We start from the raw sequence: 23,387 nt of genomic DNA, 5'->3' as shown, positions 1-23,387 counted from the left end.
TCTCTAAGTCATGTCCCTGGATAATGGATGCACTGCCAGGAACACAAAAGGGCACGTTAGCACACAAGGCGATTCGCGGCATCAAGCCAACTCACCCCGACAGCTTTGGCATCTTCACAAAGCTGAACACATCCATACGTGCGGCAGGCTGTGGTCAGAGCGAAAAGGTCCAGAAATGTGCTTCACTCTGCCTCCATGGCGAGGTCTGCCGTCCACGCGGCGAGGATGAATAATTCAGAATAATGAAACAAAAACAGAGGAAGCAGAGGAGCTTTTCCAGGAGTGAGGTGGAGAGATTAGTCCTGTTGCCGGGGCTTGTGCACGGCTGAGTGATTGCCGCGTCCCCTCCGCATCGGTGCCACAGATTCACAACCCATTGAACAGGATCTGGCAGTGCAGGTTCCCAGGCTACATCCTTCAAAGCATGCCTCTGTCAGCTGGGCTAAGCCAACTCTATTTCATTTCCATCGCAGTGGAATGACGTGCGGAGGCTGTGCAGTAACAACAGCTTTTCAAACGGGAGTGTGAGCGAGAGAGCGCAGGAGCAAGAGAGGGAGAGGGAGTGAGAGAGAGAGAGAGCGGCAGCAAGAGAGAGAGAGAGAGAGAGAGAGAGAGAGAGAGAGGGTGGAACAAATGAGAGGGAGGGGTGGAAGGGGCACGCAAATCACTGCTGATGGAGGCAGCCGGATTCCTTGATTCTCTCCCCTCCTCCTTTGCAAAGGGCAGTATCATCAGTTCCCCGGTGCTGTGAGTTTGGAGATTGAAAGGGGGGAAATGAGAGGGGGATCCAGAGGAACATGGGGGTTATTGTTCTGTTAGACAGGAGGTGTGGCAAAGTGACAGAAGAAGGAGAGACCAGAGAGAGAGAGAGAGAGAGAGAGAGAGAGAAGAGAGAGAAGAGAGAGAGAGAGAGAGAGCAGAGAGAGAAGAGAGAGAGAGAGAGAGAGAGAGAGAAGAGAGAGCAGACATAAGGGTGTGGGGATGAGATGAGGATGGGGCTGGCTCTGACGGTTGCTGTGGAGGAGAGGCTGGAGAGGCACTGGCTACAGGCGGAGGCTGAGGGAGTCCAGTCCCACTGTTTACACGTGTGGTCTTCTCTCTGCGCGCCCAAGAGCCCTGCATCGGCCCCAGACAGCACACCGAGCCTCAGCTGCGACCCAACACACCACACCATCAAACACACACACTGCACATCCTCACACCATCAAACACACACACTGCACATCCTCACACCATCAAACACACACATTGTACATCCTCACACCATCAAACACACACATTGCACATCCTCACACCATCAAACACACACATTGTACATCCTCACACCATCAAACACACACACTGCACATCCTCACACCATCAAACACACACATTGCACATCCTCACACCATCAAAACACACACTGCACATCCTCACACCATCAAAACACACACAGCACATCCTCATACCATCAAAACACACACTACCCTCCTCACACCATCAAAACACACACTGCACATCCTCACATCCCCACACACTTGACCAGCGGATGTGGCTCCCCGGCTTCACTGTCCTGCAGGTGTCTCCGCTCCTGAGACCAGTCAGGCTGGCCAGGGTTACTGTAAGCTTGAACTCTGACCCCCATGGGGGGGGGGGGCGTGGGAGGGGGACAGAAAATGAGCGCAAGAGAGCCTGTGCAGATATGACCCGGTAAAGAGGGGTTGATGTGCAATTAATCAGCATCCTGGAGGTGCTACGCACACCAAAGGACATGGGAGACCTGCTGAGTCATTACTAGCACAGGGCTGAGAGTCAATATGAGCTCCATTGCACATACATCACCGTCCTTCTCCTCCCTCTGACCCGCTCAGGATTTGATTTGGTTTTATTTACTTCATCTGTTTATTTTCTTCCAGGAACGGGGTTGTTCTTAGAGCTAAATACTGCCTAGTCTGATTATAATCAAGTCAATACCCCCCTGCTGTGGGCATGCGGCGCTACAGTAGGACAGCAAATCTGAGCTTGAACTACTTTAGAAGTTGAAGCAATCTCCTTTGAGTAAAGAGATGTTAAGGCACATCTATATTGTATAATGTTTATTTTGCATGTTTTTTTACCCATTATAAAAGGGTAGGCAACCAAATGAGGACACATCCTGTTGCTGTGAGGACACTGGCCTGTCCCTAAGTGATAAGCATGAGCAGACTCACAGGGAGGAGACTCTGTGCTCGTAGCTTTCCACATGATGGATTGTGGACCATCCTGTGCCTAATTGAGGAAGAATTGCCTTTCATTAATCACAGACCTCCGATGAGGTGCCTCTGTCATAAGAGAACCAAGCGCCAGGTTTGATCATAATACTCTGATCCACAGCAATAGTACAATGCTTCTGACCTCACAGTCTTCAAAGCAATAAATGAGGGAGCTTCCATTGGATATTTATCATCATATAAATAATAATTTCATTCCCAGTGCATTTAAAATCTAATGGAAAAATAAATACAAAAGAAAAGATCCTTTCAAAACTCATTTTCTTCTATTCCTCATACTTCCAACTCTCCAACTTTCCCACTAACAGCATGACTCAGTGAACAATATGTCACACTTGAGTCATCTACAGACACGCTCTACTGTAATTAGTCACAGAATGGCATGCTCAGCTGTATGACCTTACCCCACTATAGGTAGGATCTTCCTATTCCCTGAGGGGTGGATACACACATGCACGTGTGTGTGTGTGTGTGTGTGTGTGTGTGTCTGAAGATGTGCTTGGCTATCTGACCTTTCCCCTAAACATTTGTGTAGAATCCGCTATCCCCCTAAAGGCTGACTGCAAACGTGATGTTGCGTGTGATGTTGTGCGTGTCTGTGTATGCAAGTATTAAGAATGTATCTTTCTGTGCATGTTTCCAATACGTTTGCAAAAACGACTTAGCATAATACCTGGTAGCATCATCTACATTCTAACAGAGCTCATTCCTAATGTGTTAAATAACATCTGAAAACTGTGAAATGAGGACAATGATTTATAACCACCTCTCCAGACATAAAGCCACAATTCCATATTAAAATGCCAGTGCATGTTAGCATTACATGAATGACTCAAAGTGCCTTTGCTGGAGGTGAAGCGTGCACTGAGGAAACTTGTCATTTCCACTTCAGTCAGATGCGGGGACTCACAGTGTGTTCGATGTGCAACTGCAACTGTGGCTGGGGTGGCCACAATCTAGACTCACAAGCAACCTCAGAGAGGCTGATGTCACTGAGCGGCATTGTGACGTCAAACGCTGAGCCGCTGTGTCTCTGCCTCACATTTTGGGGTAAATTAGGAATCTGTCCTGCCTGGAGAGACGCTGTGGAGCCCGCGCTGTAGAGCCGAGGCTCCTCAGTGGTGGAAATATTTCAGGGTGGAAAAAAACAGCCCGAGGGACTCAACAAAAACAGCAAGAGAGTCCAGAGCACAAAGTCCACATGACAAAGACTTCCGCGATATTGCGCTTGCTCGCTTGCGCTGGCCCCTCCGTTGGCCCCATGCGTCTTCCTCCAGGTCCACAGTGTCCGCACATGAGTCACCAAGGAGGTCTACTACCATGGGCTGCACTTGTTTATGCATGATACGGCATGATACGCTCCCACCTCTCCACATGCATTATGCAGGCACAGGCAGTTACGACATGCATGCACGTGTGCAGACATCAAAGAAAGTCTCAACGCTCACAACACTGAGAAGAATCCCAGACCTTGGCCAAGTGTACTGTGTTGGTTGTGTTTTGTGCCACTGCCAATGGAAATGTGAGTGGTGGCTGTCATTGTGTAAAGATTGTGTCCCGCCCTGTATTTAGGGCAGACAGGAGGGGGGAAAGACTGAGACTTGGACAGTTCCCTGTGACCCCTCACATGGCCATGTGGTACAACGACTCAGCCCATCTGGGAGTCCTGGACAGTCGGGGCCTTCAGGCCCAGGGCCAGCCGGGAGTGACCACATATATTAAGGTCAAGTCACAGCCGCGTCCACGTAGGCTGTGGTGCCTCCACTTGTCCAATCAGAGATTTGGCCCTCATCCTTTGCAGGAATTCAGTCATTCATCCCCTCAGATGTTTAAGCCCATCACAGCCTAAATTCTGCAAGTGCTTGGCAGACTCTGATCCTCTAGGCTGGAGTTGCTCATAAACTAAGCTAAAAGCAGACTGACACATACAGAGACGCTGTAATTACTTTGGGGATTCAGGTTACTGTGCGCGCTGAACGAGGAAACTACATCTCTCGTGGTCGCTTCATGTATTTATTTTTTTGGATAATTACAAATGTATTTAATGGGTGGTCATAAGAAGGTGAGCTCCCCCGCACCATAAAAGGGTTAAATATGATGTGGGTCATTTTCATTTCCCATTTCCTAGGAGAATTCTCTCTCGCTCTAATTGCACCTTACAGTTCACACTATTCTGAATACAGTAATTATTAGTTCAGAATGTGCCGGTGCCTGGTTATTTCTGGATAGTGCTATGGTTCTTTGATATCAACCTAAACCTGTAGCTGTGTCAGAAATAGATAAGGAACAAGGTCATAAAAACACCTACATTTTTTAGATCCCTGCCGCCTGCTAGCAGAAATGTGTGCGGCTCCTCCTCAGTGCTAGTGATGATGCAAGCTCCTGATTCATTCCACTGGGTTTCATCATTCCCGCTGTTCATCCAGGGCACGTCTGAGCGCGTATGCAGATTAGACTTGGCCAGAATGAGTAAGATGGGGGTAATCTGAAGGCTGGGGCGGAGGGGGGGGGGGGGGGGGGGGGGGGGAGGGGAGGGCAGGAGGAGGACGACCTGTCAGCTCTGATCCCCTGACCTCTCATCCTAGGTGCACTAGCCTCTGGCCCACACGCCAGATGTGTGTGTGTGTGTGTGTGTGTGTGTGTGTGTGTGTGTGTGTGTGTGTGTGTGTGTGTGTGCGTGGTGTGTGTGTGTGTGTGTGTGTGTGTGTGTGTGTGTGTGTGTGTATGTGTGTGTGTGTGTGTGTGCGTGGTGTGTGTGTGTGTGTGTGTGTGGTCTGTGGTGTGTGTGTGTGTGTGTGAGTGTGGGTGTGTGAGCTACAGTAACAGCAGACTGGGTTGCATCATGGCCTCCACCTCGACTGCTCTTCACACAGCTATGAGCCTGTGCTCTGTCCCAACCTCTGCGCCCTCGGCACACACACAACACATTTGCTGTGACACCCTACGTATGAGGAGCCAGACAGAGAGCAAAGGAGGAGCACACATATCTCACTACACATGTCCTTGCCACCAGTGGAATATTCAAGGACAAGAAATATTAAACGTCTTTTTTTTCCATGGGATATGCAGTCCTGAAGCAAATTGGAATTGATTGCTGTATAACACATAGTTAAGCTGAGTCTGTTTTTGTTAGTACAGTATGTAGTCCCTTTAATACAGTGAACTTATCCAGTACAACTCAAGAATAGATCAGCAGAAAGATTTCTATTTGAATTCCCTTTTGCAATACACCATAGCATAAAGATGGCTGTAACAAGCTAATGCAAATAGGGTTGCCAAACTAAAAGCGGGCATGTACCGACTATGACTTGTTAATTTAAACACCCTATGACAAATACTGTATGTGTGAAGTCCTCTCCTTGCCTGGATATATCTGAGATTAACAACAAACTAACTTAATCTCCACTCTTTGGGATTGCACAACATATTTTCCATGGTCATTACACACTAACAAACGGAACCAACGACACACTTTACCAGAGTTATGAATACTTAAGCTGTTGGTCTGAGAAAGCCCTACTCACAATGACAAAATCTAAAAACACAGTCACAGATCAGGACTCACTGGATGACGGTGAAGACTCCCAGCTCACTGTCTGAACCATCCATAGCAGTACGTGGGTCTGGATCCAATCACAGGGCCTTCCTTGTCCCTCTCCAAGTTCACAACGGCAGTTCAGCACCTCTTCTCCTGCTCGGAGTGGAGTGAGGGAGCAGTGCGTCCGGATGCGAGCGGATGCACAGCCCGAGTGGCGGCCCAGTCTGCTGGGGGAGGGGGGGGCTGATGGCCTGGGGGGGGGGGGGGGGCACTGGGCGCGCGGCTCTTCTGCCTCAGTAATGAAATAACATCACATTCCAGGCCAGTGCGTCGGCAGGCAGGCAGCAGGGATCAATAGAGAGCAGCTGGGCTCCAGAGTCAGGCGGATCTGGCACAGGAGAGGGGCCGCCACTGCCACAGCCACCGCGCCTGACGCCACCGAAAAAATGGAAAATCCAGTGGAAGTGAACTGTGTCCTCTTGTCCCCGTGCCTGGACATACAGGCCAGTAAGGCCAGACGACCAGTTAGTGCTCTACTGCTGGACAGCACACACCACAGGCGGCCTCGCACACAGACGACTCTGAATCTGAAACTTTATTTGGGCAATCCCTGATAATGATCTAACATGAGCCCCTTTCAGTGTTTGTCTGATGCACAGAACAACAGCACTGGAAATACCAAAGGGCCCAGAGGATCTGTTCTTACGAGACAAAGTCCTGATTCAGAACACAGGGCAGTTCAATACAAGGACTAAACACAGTATCTTTTTTTAACATCTTTAGCATTATATTTGAAATTAGTAGCAGCTAAAAAAACTATTTATTCCATGTTTTACAACATCCAGCACACATATTATACCAGGATTAGTCAGCGTGAACAAAATGTGTGTTTGACTTCAGTGCCCCTTTTCAAATCAGCAAATGACTTGTGAATCGAGTCTATTTATAGAGAGAATCATCTCCAGATGAATCAACAACATTTAAGAAACACTCCAGCATGTGCCACCGCATTTTCACTTCCTCACGCATGAAGTCAGCCATGTCTTTCATTAGTTATGAGAAGACTGAGTCTCACGTGAAATGAACATTGGATTACATAAGACTGTTTGTCGAGTATAACAAATCTGTCTTCTTTTGGGCATCCTGACATCCCAATGCCATATGCCATCTCTCTCTCTCTCTCTCTCTCTCTGATTTCTGAGCACATGATGTAATACAATATATAACATCCATCCCGTATGTATCATGATTTGTATAAAACATTTATTAACATGCAATACAATTTTATGCATAATTAGTGATAGTTAAATTAACTATAGTCCAAATATATTACTACTACTACTATACTACTACAATAGGCTACTACAAAACACAATTTTATACTTACGGTACTTTTGCATTATGTGAATAATTTGTTTCAATTACAACTGTTTAAGGGTCATGGTACGTCAAATGTTTATGTGGGGAAAATATTTCATAATGCTCAGGACAATAACATTGACATAAGTATTTCCCTCTGTGAGATGAATATTTATCATGGACCGATCCAGTCATGTGGCATGACACAGGCCCCTAGGCCACAGAGCACAGCCTCAGTGGCCTGTTTTTCCATAATGTGCGTGCGCGCGCACACACACACAAACACACACACACACACACACACACACACACGTAAGCACACACACACACACACACACACACACACACACACACACAAACAAACACACACACACACACACACACACACATAAACACACACACACACACACACACACACACACACACACACACCACACACTACCCAGGCTTTTTATGCCTTTCCTCCCTACCAGCCTGAAAGCAGTCTCTACCAGCCTCTACAGTAAATGTACATCCATAAGGAACTTTTTATTTTCTAGTGGGACACAGTTTGATCTCTACAATGAGTTTGGTTTATAGGTTTGTTGGATGCTCTATGTTAGCCACATTACTGTAATAAAGAGGAAGAGGTCCTGCATCAGAGAAGAGCAGGATTTATGGAGCAGAACAAACTGGAAGCAGTTATTTGCATAAAGTGATGAGAGTGACTCCACAACGACAAGAGCAGGGGCGGAGCTTGAGGGGGTGCGGCACGCCCCCGGCCCGGGACCCGCAAGGGCCCGGTGCAAGGGCGCCCCTCCTCCACCTCCGGGTAAGGTGGAACGGGCCTCTCCCACGGCACAAGGCTGGAGGAGCTAAGATCATGCAAACGGTTTCTTTTCAATCATTTTCATCAGAGTGGGACGTATTAGACTTACAGGTTGCCCCAGTCAGGACGAGTTATGACTCACGGTTGCTGAAATGTTTTGAAGTTTACTTTGATGATTTAGTAGGTGTAAAATATTTAATAAAATGTTCTGCTGTATGACTGGCTTTATTTTAACTCTCATATTGAACTTTACAACGTGCAAATTTACAAAATTGGATCAACGATATTGTCTCCTACAGGCATCAATGAGAGAACACTTACACTTACATGATTTTGGTTTCGATTTTATAATTGGAGTAAGTCTTTGTGACAACACGTCATGATACATTTGATAATGTTTGATCGTTGTTTTGGTATGAAGCATCTTTTACGTAGCCTAATGAATGCGCTCTAGAAAGTGAAAGTAGCCTAACCTAGGCCTATATGCGCTCTGTGTCTGAGCTGTCTGTGCACGTCCACAGTTGATTACGTTCCTCAAATGGAGAAAACATCGATCCCATAGTATTTTTTGCCCATAAAATGCATGAAACATGCAAGCAAAATCCCGCCGGTAGCCTTGTTACATCTCCGTTTCATATTTGCCTAGGCTACTAGCCTACAATAAATGAATTGAATGAACTGACAACAGGTATAGGCCTATCTACTGATTCGATCATTGAGACTACAGAATACAGTACAACAAACTTTCTGTCTTTCTGAAGTTTATTTTTGTATTCCGGGGTACAGTAGCCTAATTGTAGCTAGAAATCTAGACGCGCCCCTAGCGGCAGCCAGGGCTAGTCTAGCAACTCTCCGTTGGCTTGTGAGCTCCAGAAATCGAAACTCAATCAGGCCAATGAAATCGTGTATAGAGTCGTTAGGTGGGCTTTAACATAATGATTGATGGCAGAGTTGCAACGGTTTGGCTTGAATTCCCTGCTACTTGAAAACAAATAAGATGAATGTTGCTGTTGGCGAACAGTGTGTCACGAGTTAAGCTTTTATTAAGTTGGCAAACGTTTGAACTAACCAACTCCGCTGGTGGGAAAGCATGGGACTCATAGCGCTGCCACTGTCATATTGCGTGCAGAGGGAATTTGAAAGACAACTGTTTATCGGACTGAGCACTGCGAACGGTGAGTGCCCAGACCCTACATTTTAATGTGGGTCTGGCTCTTCAGGCTAGCCTAATTGCCTAATGTCTAGACAACAGTTTTTCTGACCGGCTTGCTGTTTAAACTGTACGGAGCCCTAGAGGGGTCATCGCAAAATGTTTTGCATGTTGAGAGAATGTGCGCTCGTTTTACTACATTGTGCACTCGTTTTACTAAATTGTGCTCTCATTTAACTAAATTGTGCTCTCGTTTAACTATGTTGTTAACTATATTGTGCACTTGTTTTACGTTTTGTGTGCACAAAAACGTAGTGTCAAGGGGTATCCCCGGGAATGACGTCGGGAGGTGTGTCGCTTGTAGTGACGTAGAGGGAATCTCATTGATTACAGTGCACCTGGATCGGGTGCATTCAGAGCACCTCGGAATGACAAGGACCGCCCCCATGGCTACTTTGTTTTTCCGACAGCAAGTGTTCAAGTGCTTTGCCATCGAATGTGTGACAAACACGGATGCCACAACAAAGGTTAAAACATACACTCACTAATCCTAAACAAACAGCTGTATTTGCTTAAAATATAGTGTAAGATGCTCGTGAAAGAAAGATATGCAGCTTTTCAAGTGATAAAAAGGGCAAATTCCCAAGTTCACATTAAAACTGTTGGACATGAAAGGCCACATGGACTACAAACGAACTACAACGTGACGACAAAAGTGATGACGAGCCCCTAACTGGGCAACTCTGTTAGCAAAATCTAGCCCCAGTTTCCGACCTCTGACTCACACATTAAGTGACGTGAATGACGCGCTATGATGATGTTTTCACTCGGAGAAAGGTTTTTCCGAAGCCCATGAACGCTAGGATAGTCCCGTTAGGTAGGCTGTAGGTGGGAGAGCAGATGGTTGTGTGTGTTTGCACAGGCCCCTTGCCATCATCGTCCAGCTGAATGTTTGCCGAAGTTTTGAGTGTTTGTTGAGGTCCAAGTGTATGCAGAGCTATGGTGTTTATCGCGAACGGTGTGAGCTGGGCTACATAGCCTGAGAAGCTGAGCATCGTGAACGTCACTGTTTATGTCTCCACTTTCATAGTCCGTATCAAAGCTTACCTCGTTGTGTGCATCATATATTGGTGTGCGGGTGGGTTATATGGTGAGGCCCATCGGGCGCTAGAGGGAACCTTATTGTATTGGGTGGGTATTAGGCTACCACTAATACGCAGTAGCCTATTTGTACCAACAGTAGGACCTAGGTCTACGTGTTGTAATTGTTTGGGAGCTTGTCGCTTTGATGTGCTTCGATTGCCTTCTAGACCTCACAGTTAACGGGCTTTAGTCAACAATCCAAGAAGTAGTGGAAACCGGTCATTACAACAGAGCCCGAGTAGCCTAGTAGAATTTCCCCATTATGGGTCTCCATAGCTGGCGGTTGGCACCACAGGTGCCCCTGCTACAAAGAGTAGAAGTCCGCTATACCTAGAGGCTTTAATTAGCTGACTACGGTTATCACATTACCAATATGCGTCACCGTTGCAACCTCTGAGCGCTCATTCTCCAAGTTAAAGATCATTAAAAAACACTTGAGGAGCAGTGGGACAGGAGAGACTGAGTGGACTTGCCATGTTGTCCATAGAGAATGAGAGAGCAAAGAAAATGGACATACACAGAGCATCGTGGAGGAGTTCGCGGAGCGCAAGGCTCGTGGTATGCCCTTCAAATAGTGCTGCGTATTATTGGTGTTTTATTATTAGGGGTCATGTAGCCTAATGTTTTTGTTGTTGTTCTCTTGGTTACACTTCATGTACGTTCGATGGACTTCAAAATTACATAGTTGCTCTCCGTGGCGCTGACGCTTGTAAGACGCGCTGTTGCGCATGTGTATGTTGTAAAATTATGTTATGATGAGTTTAATAAAGGGCCCGGTCATGTGCCCCGCCCCCGGCCCGGCTCTGACTTGTTCCGCCACTGGACCAGAGATGCTTATATCAATAGAATAAATACAGATAGACAGTGTTTGCCAAGGATATATTACAGTGTTTGCAATACTACACAATGTGTTCAATCAATTGTATCATATCCAGCAAGGACACTTATTTGATAGTACAAGCTTGCTATTAAGAGTTTAAAATTGAATTACCCTATTATCATGGCATGCCCTAAGATCTCTCTCCTCTATATATATAGATATATAGATATATACACATACATACATACCTACATGGCTGCTGAAGAGGCACAGTATAAATAATCATGTTTGCAGTAAGATCTGTATTGACTGCTTTATGGATTTTGGTAATGCTGCATGAAACTAGGATTAGACTACCATGTTGATGTGTGAGTTGAATGACCACTCAACAGCTGATCATGCAACATTCATTAATGCATGTGATTTGAGTTCCGAGTAATCGGCCATGCTACAAAATAGTCATCACCCTACTGGACCCAACTAATAGATCTGCCGTTTCATCCTACCGGCTCCACATGGCCCAAGGGACTGTCTATGTATGAGTGTGAATGAATCATTGTTGTTTCTGTCTCAGAAACAAGGCTTGATTTGGGAGGTGCATTCATTATTTAGAGGCTGGCAGATAGGTATCAAAGTGCAGGACATGAAACGATTCCTTTTAAAGCAATTGCAAGAGCAGGATGTGTTTTATAAATGTTGCCATGGTTTCAGATGGAACAAATCTAGACAGCGTCCATGAATCCTCCAGATTGTTATGAAATGAAATAAAGATCAGCTGTCTCAGCCTCCACTGAAAACACAGGACTTAATGGCCTCTCATTTCTATATGACTAATATCTTGCTTAGTGTTACTGAATGAGTTTATACTTATACTTATGTTTACCATTTCTGATGTAAGTGCATGTTGTGTGTGATGTCTGTATGCTACTGAGACCCTTGAATTTCCCCTTGGGGATCAATAAAGTATATATCTATCTATCTATCTATCTATCTATCTATCTATCTATCTATCTATCTATCTATCTGAACCATGTCAGCCAGGGGTGTGATAAAAGGCAAAGCTCAAGACTGTGCTTTCATAGTTTCATCTGGCTGCTTTTCCATCTCCACACACCCCTCTCCTACCCACAGCTTAGAGGGGATCGGGTTCCCGGGCATTCAGCAATTATCTGAAATGTGGGAGAAAAATCAATGTGCCCATGGAAAGCCGGTAAGGTCACCAAACAGGGGGTGGACTGCTTAAAATGGTCACTGCACAACTAACATTCCTCAGAAACCACTGACACATTTGGTCTCTTTTTCAGTCAATAGCTGAACTATGTCTTTATGTGTCTACAGTTTATTACGCATAAAATCATCCCATGGATTAACATACATTACAACTTCACTTAAAAGAGCTTAAATCCATTCTGTCAGATCAGAGGCCTGTTAAATGGTGGGCACTAAATCATGAAAAAGAGAAAAACAACAGCTGATGTTGCTGTTGGTGACAGAGGGGAATAATGAATTACTTCCATTACTATTGTGGTTGTGTTGGTGTTAGAGCTGTTAGCATTTAATGCTCACAGAGCAATGTCATTTCAAACTGTACATTTCCACAAATCAATGAAGGGATATTGCTTCTCACAAACATAGTCACAGAGTTTACAGGGACAAATCAGTGATTTAATGTCAGTACTGACTTGCACTACTCGATAAGAGCTTTAAAATGGTCAAACCAGACAAAGTAAGAGAAAAGACTACTGATTCAGGTGAGCTTACCACTGCTGCAGTTGTAGTATCTCCTCCTCATTCCAGCTTGTTTCAGTAGCAGTGCCAAGTGGCTCCATGTGGCTCATGTTCTCACCACAGGGCAGGAAGCTCCTCTTTGAATACAAGGAGAAGGGGAGCCTTGAGTCCTCTTCCAGTCTGAGGGGGGCGGAGAGGAAATCAAAGCAGAGTCTCATCGGCGTGTCGGCTTTTGATATTGATAGTCTAGAGTTAGTCCACTTGCAGCTTATGGACACAGAGAAGAGGCAAAAATCAATGTGCGGTGTGGTCTTCACCCTAACGTGTTTCACAGTTAGGATGAGTGGAAATGTTAAACTGGAGGTATGCTGGCCTGCCTCTAGCTCTGCTTTTGTAAGTAGCTGATTAAGATCATGCCTGACATCAAATTGGATTTCAACACACTTCAATTTCCCTCGACATCACAGACAAGGTCCATGTTTGCACAGAGCCTCGGTAATCATAGCACTTTGACGCTGACGGTCCTCTAAAAGCATTACATGACTCCCTGTGAACGAATGTTCTAGCCATCATACATGTATGTGTGAGTGCCCAGGTGTAACAGAGATGGTTATATACACAGATAAAAGGATTAATCTCATTTGAGGCGCCTCTTCAGTGTAAAGTAGCCTAATTTATCTAACGGTGAATTGTACACTTACAACTCTGGGTAGAGCACTGGCAGGGATAATCATGCCACTTACTACCACTATTTCATAGTGTACTTTAAAACAATTTCATTATTCCTGAGGCTATGCAGAGGTGCATGGAGTGCTCTTGGCAGCCTTACAAATCCTTACAAATACCCCCAAAACTATATGATAATATCAGGGATAGATGCTACAGGGTTTGACTGTCTTATTATTCTGTATCAGGGGATCTGAATTTGCATGTGGATAATCCTGAAAACAATTATGCTAAGGAATTAATTGCAAAACTTAATAATTTCTTCTTAAAACAGTACAGGGGCCAACACACACTCTTGGCACTCTCTCACTGTCACAGCTTTGCCAGGTTCTTCAGCAGCACCTCACTCAGCAGGTGCAGGTGCAGCTGATTGATCAGCAGCTGATCAATCAGCTGATCAGCTGCACTATATCAAGCCTCCCTCCACACGCACACTTTGTCTGGCCTCGTCAATGCTGTATGAAGGACCCAGCCAAAGACTCGCGCCCGCGCATGCGCGTCAGTATTCATTGGATTCAGTTAAGTTATGGACTTATGAACTTTGTTGGACGTAGCTAGTCATGGCGAGATGAAGCTTCCTGAAACCTTGAAGCTTTCCAGCCAAATGTGTTGGAAAGTGGTTCATTTCTCGAGGCTTCGAATGCACCCTAGGACACCTACTGGCATGGGCGGATTATGAACTTTCGGGCCCCTGCAGTAATCCATCCCTGCCTACTGGTCAATAAAAATACAACACATAAAAAAACACAAAAGCAATACAAAAAGCGCCATTTGGTCCACAAATGCTTGATACATTCATAAGTACAGGCATTGGGGAATACAAGCGATTCCCATGTTGAAATATTTCCTCTCTTTGTAGCCTAACAAAGTAGCCTAGTAGGCTACCCTAGCTAAGCAATGTGTGAAATTTCATGAATTTCATGAAACTCAAGATAAGGATCGAACCCAGTTGCAAAAAGAATTTGTATTAAATTGTAGGCTAACGTTGGGTAAAATGCCCCAGAAGAGAGCAAAGTGCTTTTGTAACTGAGTGTGATTGAAGAACAGAGGGCAGTGAAAGTGCTTTGGTAACTGGGTAGTATTTTCGATGAACAGAGAGAAGTGAAATATAGGCCTACAACCAACCAACGACTGACAACTACCCGCGAGTAGGCTACGTATCCGAGTATGGGGCATCTTTAGTCGAAGCGTCCTGCCTAAAGTGAACCACAACTCGAAGCAGTGGAGCCAAACGAGGCTTCGAACGTCACGTCTGACGTCAAATTACCAATACAACTCAGGCCTCGATACAGGGCTTTGCTGGGAATGGCTTGACGTTCTCGACACACGCTCCAGAGCCTCGGTATCAACCGTAACATCACTAAACGTAGCCCTCAATCTTTAGTTGCCTTAGTCTGATCTCCTGTGTGTTTGCTTTGTTTTGAATTCTGGACCTGCAAGTACTTTTCTGTTTACCATTCAATAAATCTCCATAACCGTGTTCAGTATCTCCTAGTCCTCCTTCTGTGTACCGTGACACTCACACACAAATGTGTCTCAATGTCTCTACAACTGTTAAAGACCTGCCCTTATCCGATTATTTCTGCATGTTCTTTGATGTGCCTATTCTCACACACTCAGAACAGATCAGAATGATGGTAAAAAGGAGAATCATAAATGATCACACAATTTGAGCAAGCACTTTCATAGACATCAATTCAACTGTCAGATTCAGTAGACGACGTGTTGGATCATTTTAATTAAAAAATGGCAAATATTATGGATGACATTGCTTCATTACAATTCAAGAAAGTTAAGTACAAACAAAAAGCACCATGGAAGCAAAATCCAGTGGTTAACATCCTAAAAAGAGCGTGTAGGAAGACCAAAAGAAAATGGCGCAAATACAAACTTCAGATATGAAATCCATGCTCTGCACAGTATAACTCTGAAATATGCTAAGCAAGACGGTCTTTCTTCTCTAACATCAGTAGAAGTACAAATAACCGTTGAGAAGTTAACAAATCCCCCCCTCACAATTAGCACCTCAACTTCTCTCAAGTAATATATGCAATGAGTTTGCATATTTTTTCAAAGGTAAAATTGACAGTCTCAACATTATCTTCTCAATTACTAACTTAACATCCGGAACTTCCAGCTACAAAGGGAGGGAAACTTAACTTCATGCCAGAGTTCAGTTTAATAGACTACGAAACTCTTGAAAAAATGGTACAGAATCTCACCTCTTCCACATGTGGCTTAGACAGTCTGCCTACCAATTTCTTCAAAACTGTTTTTACCTTTTAGCGGCAGATGTCCTTCACATTGTAAATCTATCATTGCTGTATGGCACTTTTCCAAAGGCCCTGAAAACAGCTGTCGTAAAGCCCCTTCTCAAGAAGAATAACCTTGATGCCTCCATGCTAAACAATTACAGGCCCATATCCAATCTACGTTTTATTTACAAAAGTATTGAAAAAGTAGTTTTAATCAACTAACTACCTTACTAACATCAAATGGGTATTTTGATTACATTTATAGTCTGGTTTTCGGGCTAATCACAGCACTGAAACCGCTCTTATTAAGGTTTTAAATAGCATACGCCTCAATACAGATGCAGGCAATACATCAGTCCTAGTGCTACTGGACCTTAGTGCAGCATTTGACACTGTTGATCAAAACATATCACTACACCGATTAGAACACTGGGTTCGATTTACAGGTATAGTTATCAACTGGCTCAAAATATATCTACAAGAAAGGAGCTTCCTTGTTGCCATTAGCAACTGTACCCTGACCTGTGGCATTCCCCAGGGTTTGATCTTGGGGCCATCTATATGCTCCCACTTGGACAAATCATAAAAAATAATTTGATTTCATATCATAGCTATGCAGATGACACCCAATATTACTTAACTCTGTCACCAAATCACTATGGTAATAGTGTAATTATATTTGGTAAAACAAAGGAAAGACTTATGGTTGCCACTCTCCTTGACATAAAAGGATTCAAAACAAAGGATACTGTTAAACATCTGGTGTTTTAATTGACAGTGATCTAAATTTCAACAGCCACATAAAAACAATACATAAATCAGCGTTTTACCACCTTAAAAACATTGCCAAACTTTGAGGGCTGATGTCAAAACATGATTTAGAAAAACGAATTAATGCATTTATCTCCATAGGCCTTCCTAAAAAGACTATCAAACAGCTTCAGGTGATACAAAACACAGCAGCTAGTTCTCACAAAAACTAGAAGAATTGACCACATTTCTCCAATTCTTAAGTCCCTGCACTGGCTTTTAGTAAGTCACAGAATTTACTTTAAAGCACTACGGCTTGTTTATAAATCATTAAAGGAGCAGGACCTAAATACCTATCAGACATGCTTCAGCAGTACACACCTTCTGGACCTCTCAGGTCCCAGGAGAAAAACCTGTTAGTAAAACCTGCTGTCAGAACTAAACATGGTGAAGTAGCTTTTAGCTGCTAGCTCTGGAACCAACTTTCGGATGACATCAAAAAGGCCACAACTGTAGCCAGTTTTAAATCTAGACCAAACTGTTCTCAGATGCCTTCTGCTAACTGCACTGAGTTACAAATTCTTTAAATTATTCTACCTTGTGTATTTTTAATTCTTTATTTTTAAATGATTTTACCTTATGATCTTTACTTTTTAAACTACTCTTTGACTGCCCTTCTATATAAAGCACACTGAATGACCTCTGTGTATGAAATACGCTATATAAATAAACTTGATTTGACTTGACTTGACCTGACAGGGTAAATCTGAAGTGTTAGATCCAATTAGACAGAATAAATGATAATCCTGTAGGCATAAAAAGAAAATATTCTGAGGAGTGATTTTCTTACAGTTCTTACAGTAGTTATGTTTATCTGCCACTCGCTCGTAAATCCAGAGCTAACGAGGTAGTATGCACGTCACAATGAAAAAGAATTTCCTGTTCCACGCTGTGACTGAGTCCGTGTTGACTGCAGGGAGCGGCTTTAACCTGCTGTCAAGCAGTGGTGAAACCCTTCAACTGCAAGAGAGGGATATAATTGACCAAAACCCTGTCACACTGTCTGACATGGTCTACGCTGTGGCAAAACAAATCATTCACTCGCTCACCCTTTCAATGAAATATTTAGACATCATCGCAGCAGGAGAAGCCCCTATGGTTTGGTTAAGCACAGTAGCCCACTGGGTCACAGCTGTCTTCATCCTCATGGGGGCTCATCGGTAGAACCTGCTCAGGTCAGATGCCTCAGCAAAGCAGCCCCTCCTGGCTGACAGGCATGATAAACTACAAGGCTTCTGTCACCATGGCGCTGCGGTGCTCTGCTCCGGGATAGATAACACAGGAAGAGGCCGGGCCTGCTCAAGGAGAAAATGGTTTGTTTCTCTTCTAGAGAGGACTAAAGATAATTAATAGAAGTGCAAGAATAGAAGTGCCGCAGAGTTGATGTTGGAGACGATTCTAGAAATTTGGTTAGATGGCTGTCAACTTCTGTTTATAGACATTTACTTTTTTTGTATATGAAAATGGGTCAGCTGAAAGATATCAACTGTTCTGGGCAAGATTTTAGAAAGACTGAGGCTGTACACTTCACATGCTTAAAGGCAAAAATAGGCAAAACAATCTCAGGTAGATCAAAGCCACCCCAGCATTTATATTTACAGCACATGTAAGTAAAAAGTACATCACTAGATCATCCTGTAAATTCAAATCATATAAATACACATGGTCTGTTCTTTCCTCACCTATTAAGCTTCATGACTGCAATTCTGAGGCAATGTTTGTCTGAAAAGATGATGCCACAGAGCTCAGTGTTCATGCTGGAGGCTCTTTAGTTAGAACTCCTCATCATTAAGCTATGAATTGCTTACCTAGGAATAACAATGACAACATTTCTAAACACTAAATACTAACTGCTGGATATCTGGCTGCATGCAATACACACAAGCACACACACATCCACACACACACAAACAACAAACATGTGTCTTTGAGAAGGGATTAACCCAAATCATTTAAATCGGAGCATACACTCATCCTCAATTGAAGCCGGTGCTTCTCAAAGTGCCTGTGTTTGTACTGCATATGCAGCACTGCTGATCAGACTCACACTATCCATCAGCACAGACCAGTGTTTATGTGGGGTATTACACTGACTGAGTCTCTCTATGCATTGTGCTGGAATGTGAAGCCTCTCCCTCACATAGACTATGCATGGGCTCTTGTATGTTTTGTATGTCACCACATATGTGTCTGCTAGTATCTGTGCAGTGATGTAGCATTTGATTCACGGACCATTGTAATTGCAGAAGGAGCTAATAACACTAAAAGAAATCAGCCTTCACTATGGCATTTGGTCAATGCACGTCAACACATGTGATGCCTTCCCTTGTCTTTGGATCTCAGGATGAAACTCACAGAGAAAAGTTAGTAGATCATTGCACAGAGAATAATATATGCTGACATATTCACATTTAAAACCTTTCACAATCACATATGAAAACTCTCTGAATTTCTCAACATCAGCTTACTGTAACTGTTCATACAGGTGCGTGTCTTAAAATATTGTGAAAAAATGTCCATAGTCCCGCCCAGACTGAGGGATTAAAAACTCAGGACAGCATTGCTGATATTTTTACTTAATTAGTTGATTAGAGCTTTTCTCAAGTCAACATTTTTGTATTACAAATTCTTTATTTTATTTGATATACTGGATTTTTGATTTCCATGAGCTGTAAACTGAAATAATCAGGACTAGAATAATTAAGATTAAAACAAAACAAAAAAGGCTTGAAATATTTCACTTTGGGTGTAATGAATCTAGATTATATGAAAGTTTCAATTATTGAAATAAATTACGGGGGGGAAATTAACTCTTCCCTGATATTCTAATTTTTTGACATGCACCTGTAATCTGTGAGACGGTTACGTATATTTTACAAGACTGAAAGGAAAGAAGAGAGGGTGTGCATGCAAGAGATAGATAGAGAGAGAGAGAGAGAGAGAGAGAGAGAGAGAGAGGAGGAGGCAAATTTGTTCTCAGGTTCTTGACAAAGTACAGACAGGGAGGAGTAAGGATTGAATTAGGGATTCTAGATGTCAGCAATGTCTGCGTCCTTGAGCTGTGGATCACCTCCTTTGCACAGGACAGAGGTAAGATAATTGAACATTCAACTCACAACAAATGTTTAGATCCATATACCAATTTCAGTCATTTACAGAAGTTAAATATAATATTGATGCCTGATGTTTTACTGGGGGGGAGGCAGACACGGGATGCTTTTTGCCTTGAAGTTTGATATTATGCAGGACTGAATTCTCGTACAACAGAGAGCTCAAAACAAGCATTCATTCAGTGACGAAGAGCAGCATACAACAGGCGTAGGGAATGTTTGCCATTAAACTAATGGATCACCCTCTTCTGTACTCTACTGTGTATTCTGCTGGACTCAGACGTCATTCATGGAACTACATTATGTCTCCATGCCAACAACATTAATATTGGTGTTGTGTTTTAGCCTGGCTAGCGCCACCACTTCTCAATGAGACGTGGTCTGGGAACCAAACGTTCATTTTCTCGTATTTGATAAAAATGCTCAGATCCGTTTATTGGGTGCCACGGATGTCTATCAAATGTGTCTGTGCATAGCTCATCATCGTCTTGCTTTCCCCCCTGTTCTGTGATTGGTTCCCTATCTCAGGCGAAAATTTGCTCCATGGTCTCCAGGCTGCCTTAGCAGCGTGAATCAAATCGCGCACAAGGCAGCATGGGAACACCCAGGCTAGTTGTGTTTGCTTTTTTTGCTTTTATTTGCAGTTGATTTGCAGTTTGATTTGCAGTGATTTTAATTAAAAGTCTGATGAAAGTCAGCTTTATTTAGAGTAACAATGCTGTAACAGTACATCTCAGATTATGACTCCATGGTGGGTCTACTAGATTGAAGTGTTTGCGATTTTAGGCCAAAATGTAATGGACATGTTGAAATGTAACATTTATAGAGAATGCTATCTGGTATTTTTTTGTAGTAACATATTTACTACACAAAACAAACCAGATTTGTCATTGCGTCATATTATCCTAAGTGAATTCCTTTGTCAGACTGCAAGGTATTACATTCTCACATAGCCTACTGTGCCAACCACGACATTGTCTTCAACGTAACAAAAAATATATATTACATTACATTACATTTGGCTGGAATATGTGATGGAAAGAGCTACTGAATGAGTTTAATCTAAAAGCAAAAATAAAAATGTATTCTAATTTTAATTTAGGATAAGGAAGATTGTTTGCATTTAGCCTATAGCTGTACATTATTCATGAAGTAAAGGCAGAAGCTTGTCTTAGGACAGTGTTGAGGCACCTGGATTTTCCCCAGGGTTTTCCAATAATGTAGTCTATTTTCGAGGATCAAACAAACATGGTCTCTCTTGCCATTTCCTCTTTTCAGAATCTTATCAGTGTATAGTCTTCCAGGATAGGCCCTTTTTTTATCTGAGTTCTGCTTTCCTCTTCTTTCCCATGGGATGGAGAGTTTGCTGTTCCCATATTATCCCTCTCTCTCTATTTAGTCCCCTCTGAGTGTATGTGCTTCAGTGCGTCCGACTGAGTGAGTTAGACTTCACTATTTTGCTGGACATGTTTTACTGTAAAAAAAAAGTGTGAATGGAGAGCTACTTAGCTGAAAAATAGTAATTCCGAGCTGTGAATCCATCGGGCCACAGCAGTTAACTTGGCCAACTGGTTTCAGGTTTGTTCGAGTTAGTAGGCTACTTTCAAAAGTGGCTCTGACGTATTGGTGCGACTGATGGGAACGGAGATCTACAGGCGTCCTCAAATCATTACTCACAAGGCGCAGCCCAGACGGCGCGGATCACAGGTTGTGAAACTAGGGACTATGGACTGCGCAATTTGTTTTTACATATTACTCGAAACGGAATGTGCGTGTGAATGTAGCATTTCTGCCTCATGAGTCATTCAATATATCAACAGGATGTGTATACATTGTGTTGGGAAATGAAAAGAAATCATGTCTGCCCAAGGACTGCTGAACGTTTTCTCTTGCTCTTCACCAGCATCCAAAAATATTTCTAAAAGGAAATTACGGCAAACTCGAAGTTTAGATCCAGCATTGATACGAAACTATGGAGCAGATTCAAATGCCTCGTCGGGATATCCAAACGAGGCTAAGTTGCACTGTTTTGCCTCGAATCAAACAGGTGGTTTACCGTACCTTCAAGCGTCCGCCGAGAACCTCACGGCAGGTCAAGTGGAGGCGCGCGCCAAGACAAAGCGAGTGAAACAGCATCATTCATCTTCAAGCCTGTTCTCATCCTTAGACACCTCGTTGTTTGCTGACTTTAGCTCTGATCACGAAGGAAAGAACTTAAAATGGAGTACTGCAGATTTGTCGGTTATTCGGTGCACAACACCAACAACATCAGGAAGCTCAAGTACCCTTTTCTCACCTCGAAAGTGGCTACAGAAAAAGCTGCAGCATCAGGATACTCAGTCGTACACGGTGTACCAGTCTGAGGTATGAGTGTGATTTCATTGTGGTTATACTGTAATGTGCTAGATGTAGGGTTGTAGAATTATTCCCCTGTCTGTCAGATAAGCTTCTTCTTCTTCTTCTTCTTCTTCTTATACTACTTTGTAAAAGGTAATGCAACCCCCATTCATATAGGAGGGAACTGATTCATACAGCCTAACGCTTAAAGTAACATGTGATCTTTTATGAAGTCTTGAATACTTCTGTTTGTAAGCTGTCATTAGTAAATACTCACGTGTGTGTGTGTGTGTGCGTGTGCGTGCAATGACTAGGCTACATATTTAATAATCAGGTTGTGAGTCAGGTGTCTTTGGACCCATTTGCTCTTTTTTATCTAAGCATGACATACCAATTTTATGTTAATCATTCATCTATTTCATCCATGATAGGACAGATCATGCTAAACCTGTGCCATTTATTCATTGGGGCATCACATTTCTAATGAATTACTATTGTAAATTGTTGTTCCTGAGAAGTAGTTTATAATCTGTAATATGGGTCCATTGCTCTGCAAGCTCCTGCTGCAGAATCATTGGACTTTCATGATATCAGAGAGAGGAGATGGGTGGGAGGAGGTCCTCAACAGCTTAGCCTGAGGTGAGTCTTCAGCCTGACTCCCCATGTGGACTCTGACTGCACTCCTCTTGAATGCTCAAGTTTAAAGCAGATGTAGTGCTCCCAGGCATAATTGGGTCAAGCTGCAGTTCTGGGGCCAGCGTGGGATTCTCTGTTTTGATCTGTGTGCCTCCCTCCATTTGTCAATCCAAAATACCTCAGCAAAACTATGAGTTCTGTTGGACACTGTTGACCATGGATGTCAACTCTGATTGTTTTGAGTGTAATTTATCACTCAGTTTTTGAAGAAGCATGGCAGACCTTTAGAAGCCGTGGTTAATTTTGCATTATTCAGGTGTGATGTTTTTATAATAAGTATGGTATGCTTGAGTTTTTATTTCATTTATCCTGTTGAAAAATACTTGAGACTTGTTCTATTTTGATATTTATGTGGTCTAACAAACATGTAACTGCTGTTATTCAATAGAATTCTGTGAAACCATGCTGTCTTGTAAAACTAAACCATGCCTCACCAAATAAGGACAAAACTTTGTCTTCAAGATAGTATGACAGTAAACCTGTTCAGTGAAAAAGGCAAAGACTGACAGGGTAGAGTTTTCAAATGTGTTTTGGATTAAGTTCAGTTGTCTTGTTAGAATAAACTGACAACAATAAACTGTTTATAAACTCACTTGATCCATTCAATTAGTTTGTTGTCTTGTAAACTAAAGATGCAAACATTCCCCAGGTCTTATTT

General features: G+C 43.3%; 1 protein-coding gene across 5 annotated transcripts in view; it reads right to left on the bottom strand.

Annotated features, from left to right (window-relative positions):
- The window catches only part of frmpd4 (FERM and PDZ domain containing 4), a 40,528-nt gene extending 22,826 nt beyond the window's left edge, over positions 1-17,702 (bottom strand). For 2 of the 5 annotated variants that reach the window (XM_042084175.1, XM_042084176.1), the window contains exon 1: positions 96-497. In XM_042084175.1, coding sequence (XP_041940109.1) covers positions 96-136 — 41 coding nt within the window. In that variant the 5' untranslated portion in view covers positions 137-497. Of the gene's footprint in view, positions 1-95; positions 498-12,828; positions 13,063-13,496; positions 13,626-17,635 lie in introns of those variants that run through there. The other 3 variants (XM_042084174.1, XM_042084173.1, XM_042084172.1) reach the window with 3 other exon arrangements.
- Positions 17,703-23,387: the final 5,685 nt, after the last annotated feature.

This window comes from Alosa sapidissima, chromosome 2, assembly GCF_018492685.1.
Source record: "Alosa sapidissima isolate fAloSap1 chromosome 2, fAloSap1.pri, whole genome shotgun sequence".
Taxonomy (NCBI): Eukaryota; Metazoa; Chordata; class Actinopteri; order Clupeiformes; family Clupeidae; genus Alosa; species Alosa sapidissima.
Note: the sequence above shows the minus strand (reverse complement) of the source record. Positions and strands in the feature narration are given on the sequence as shown.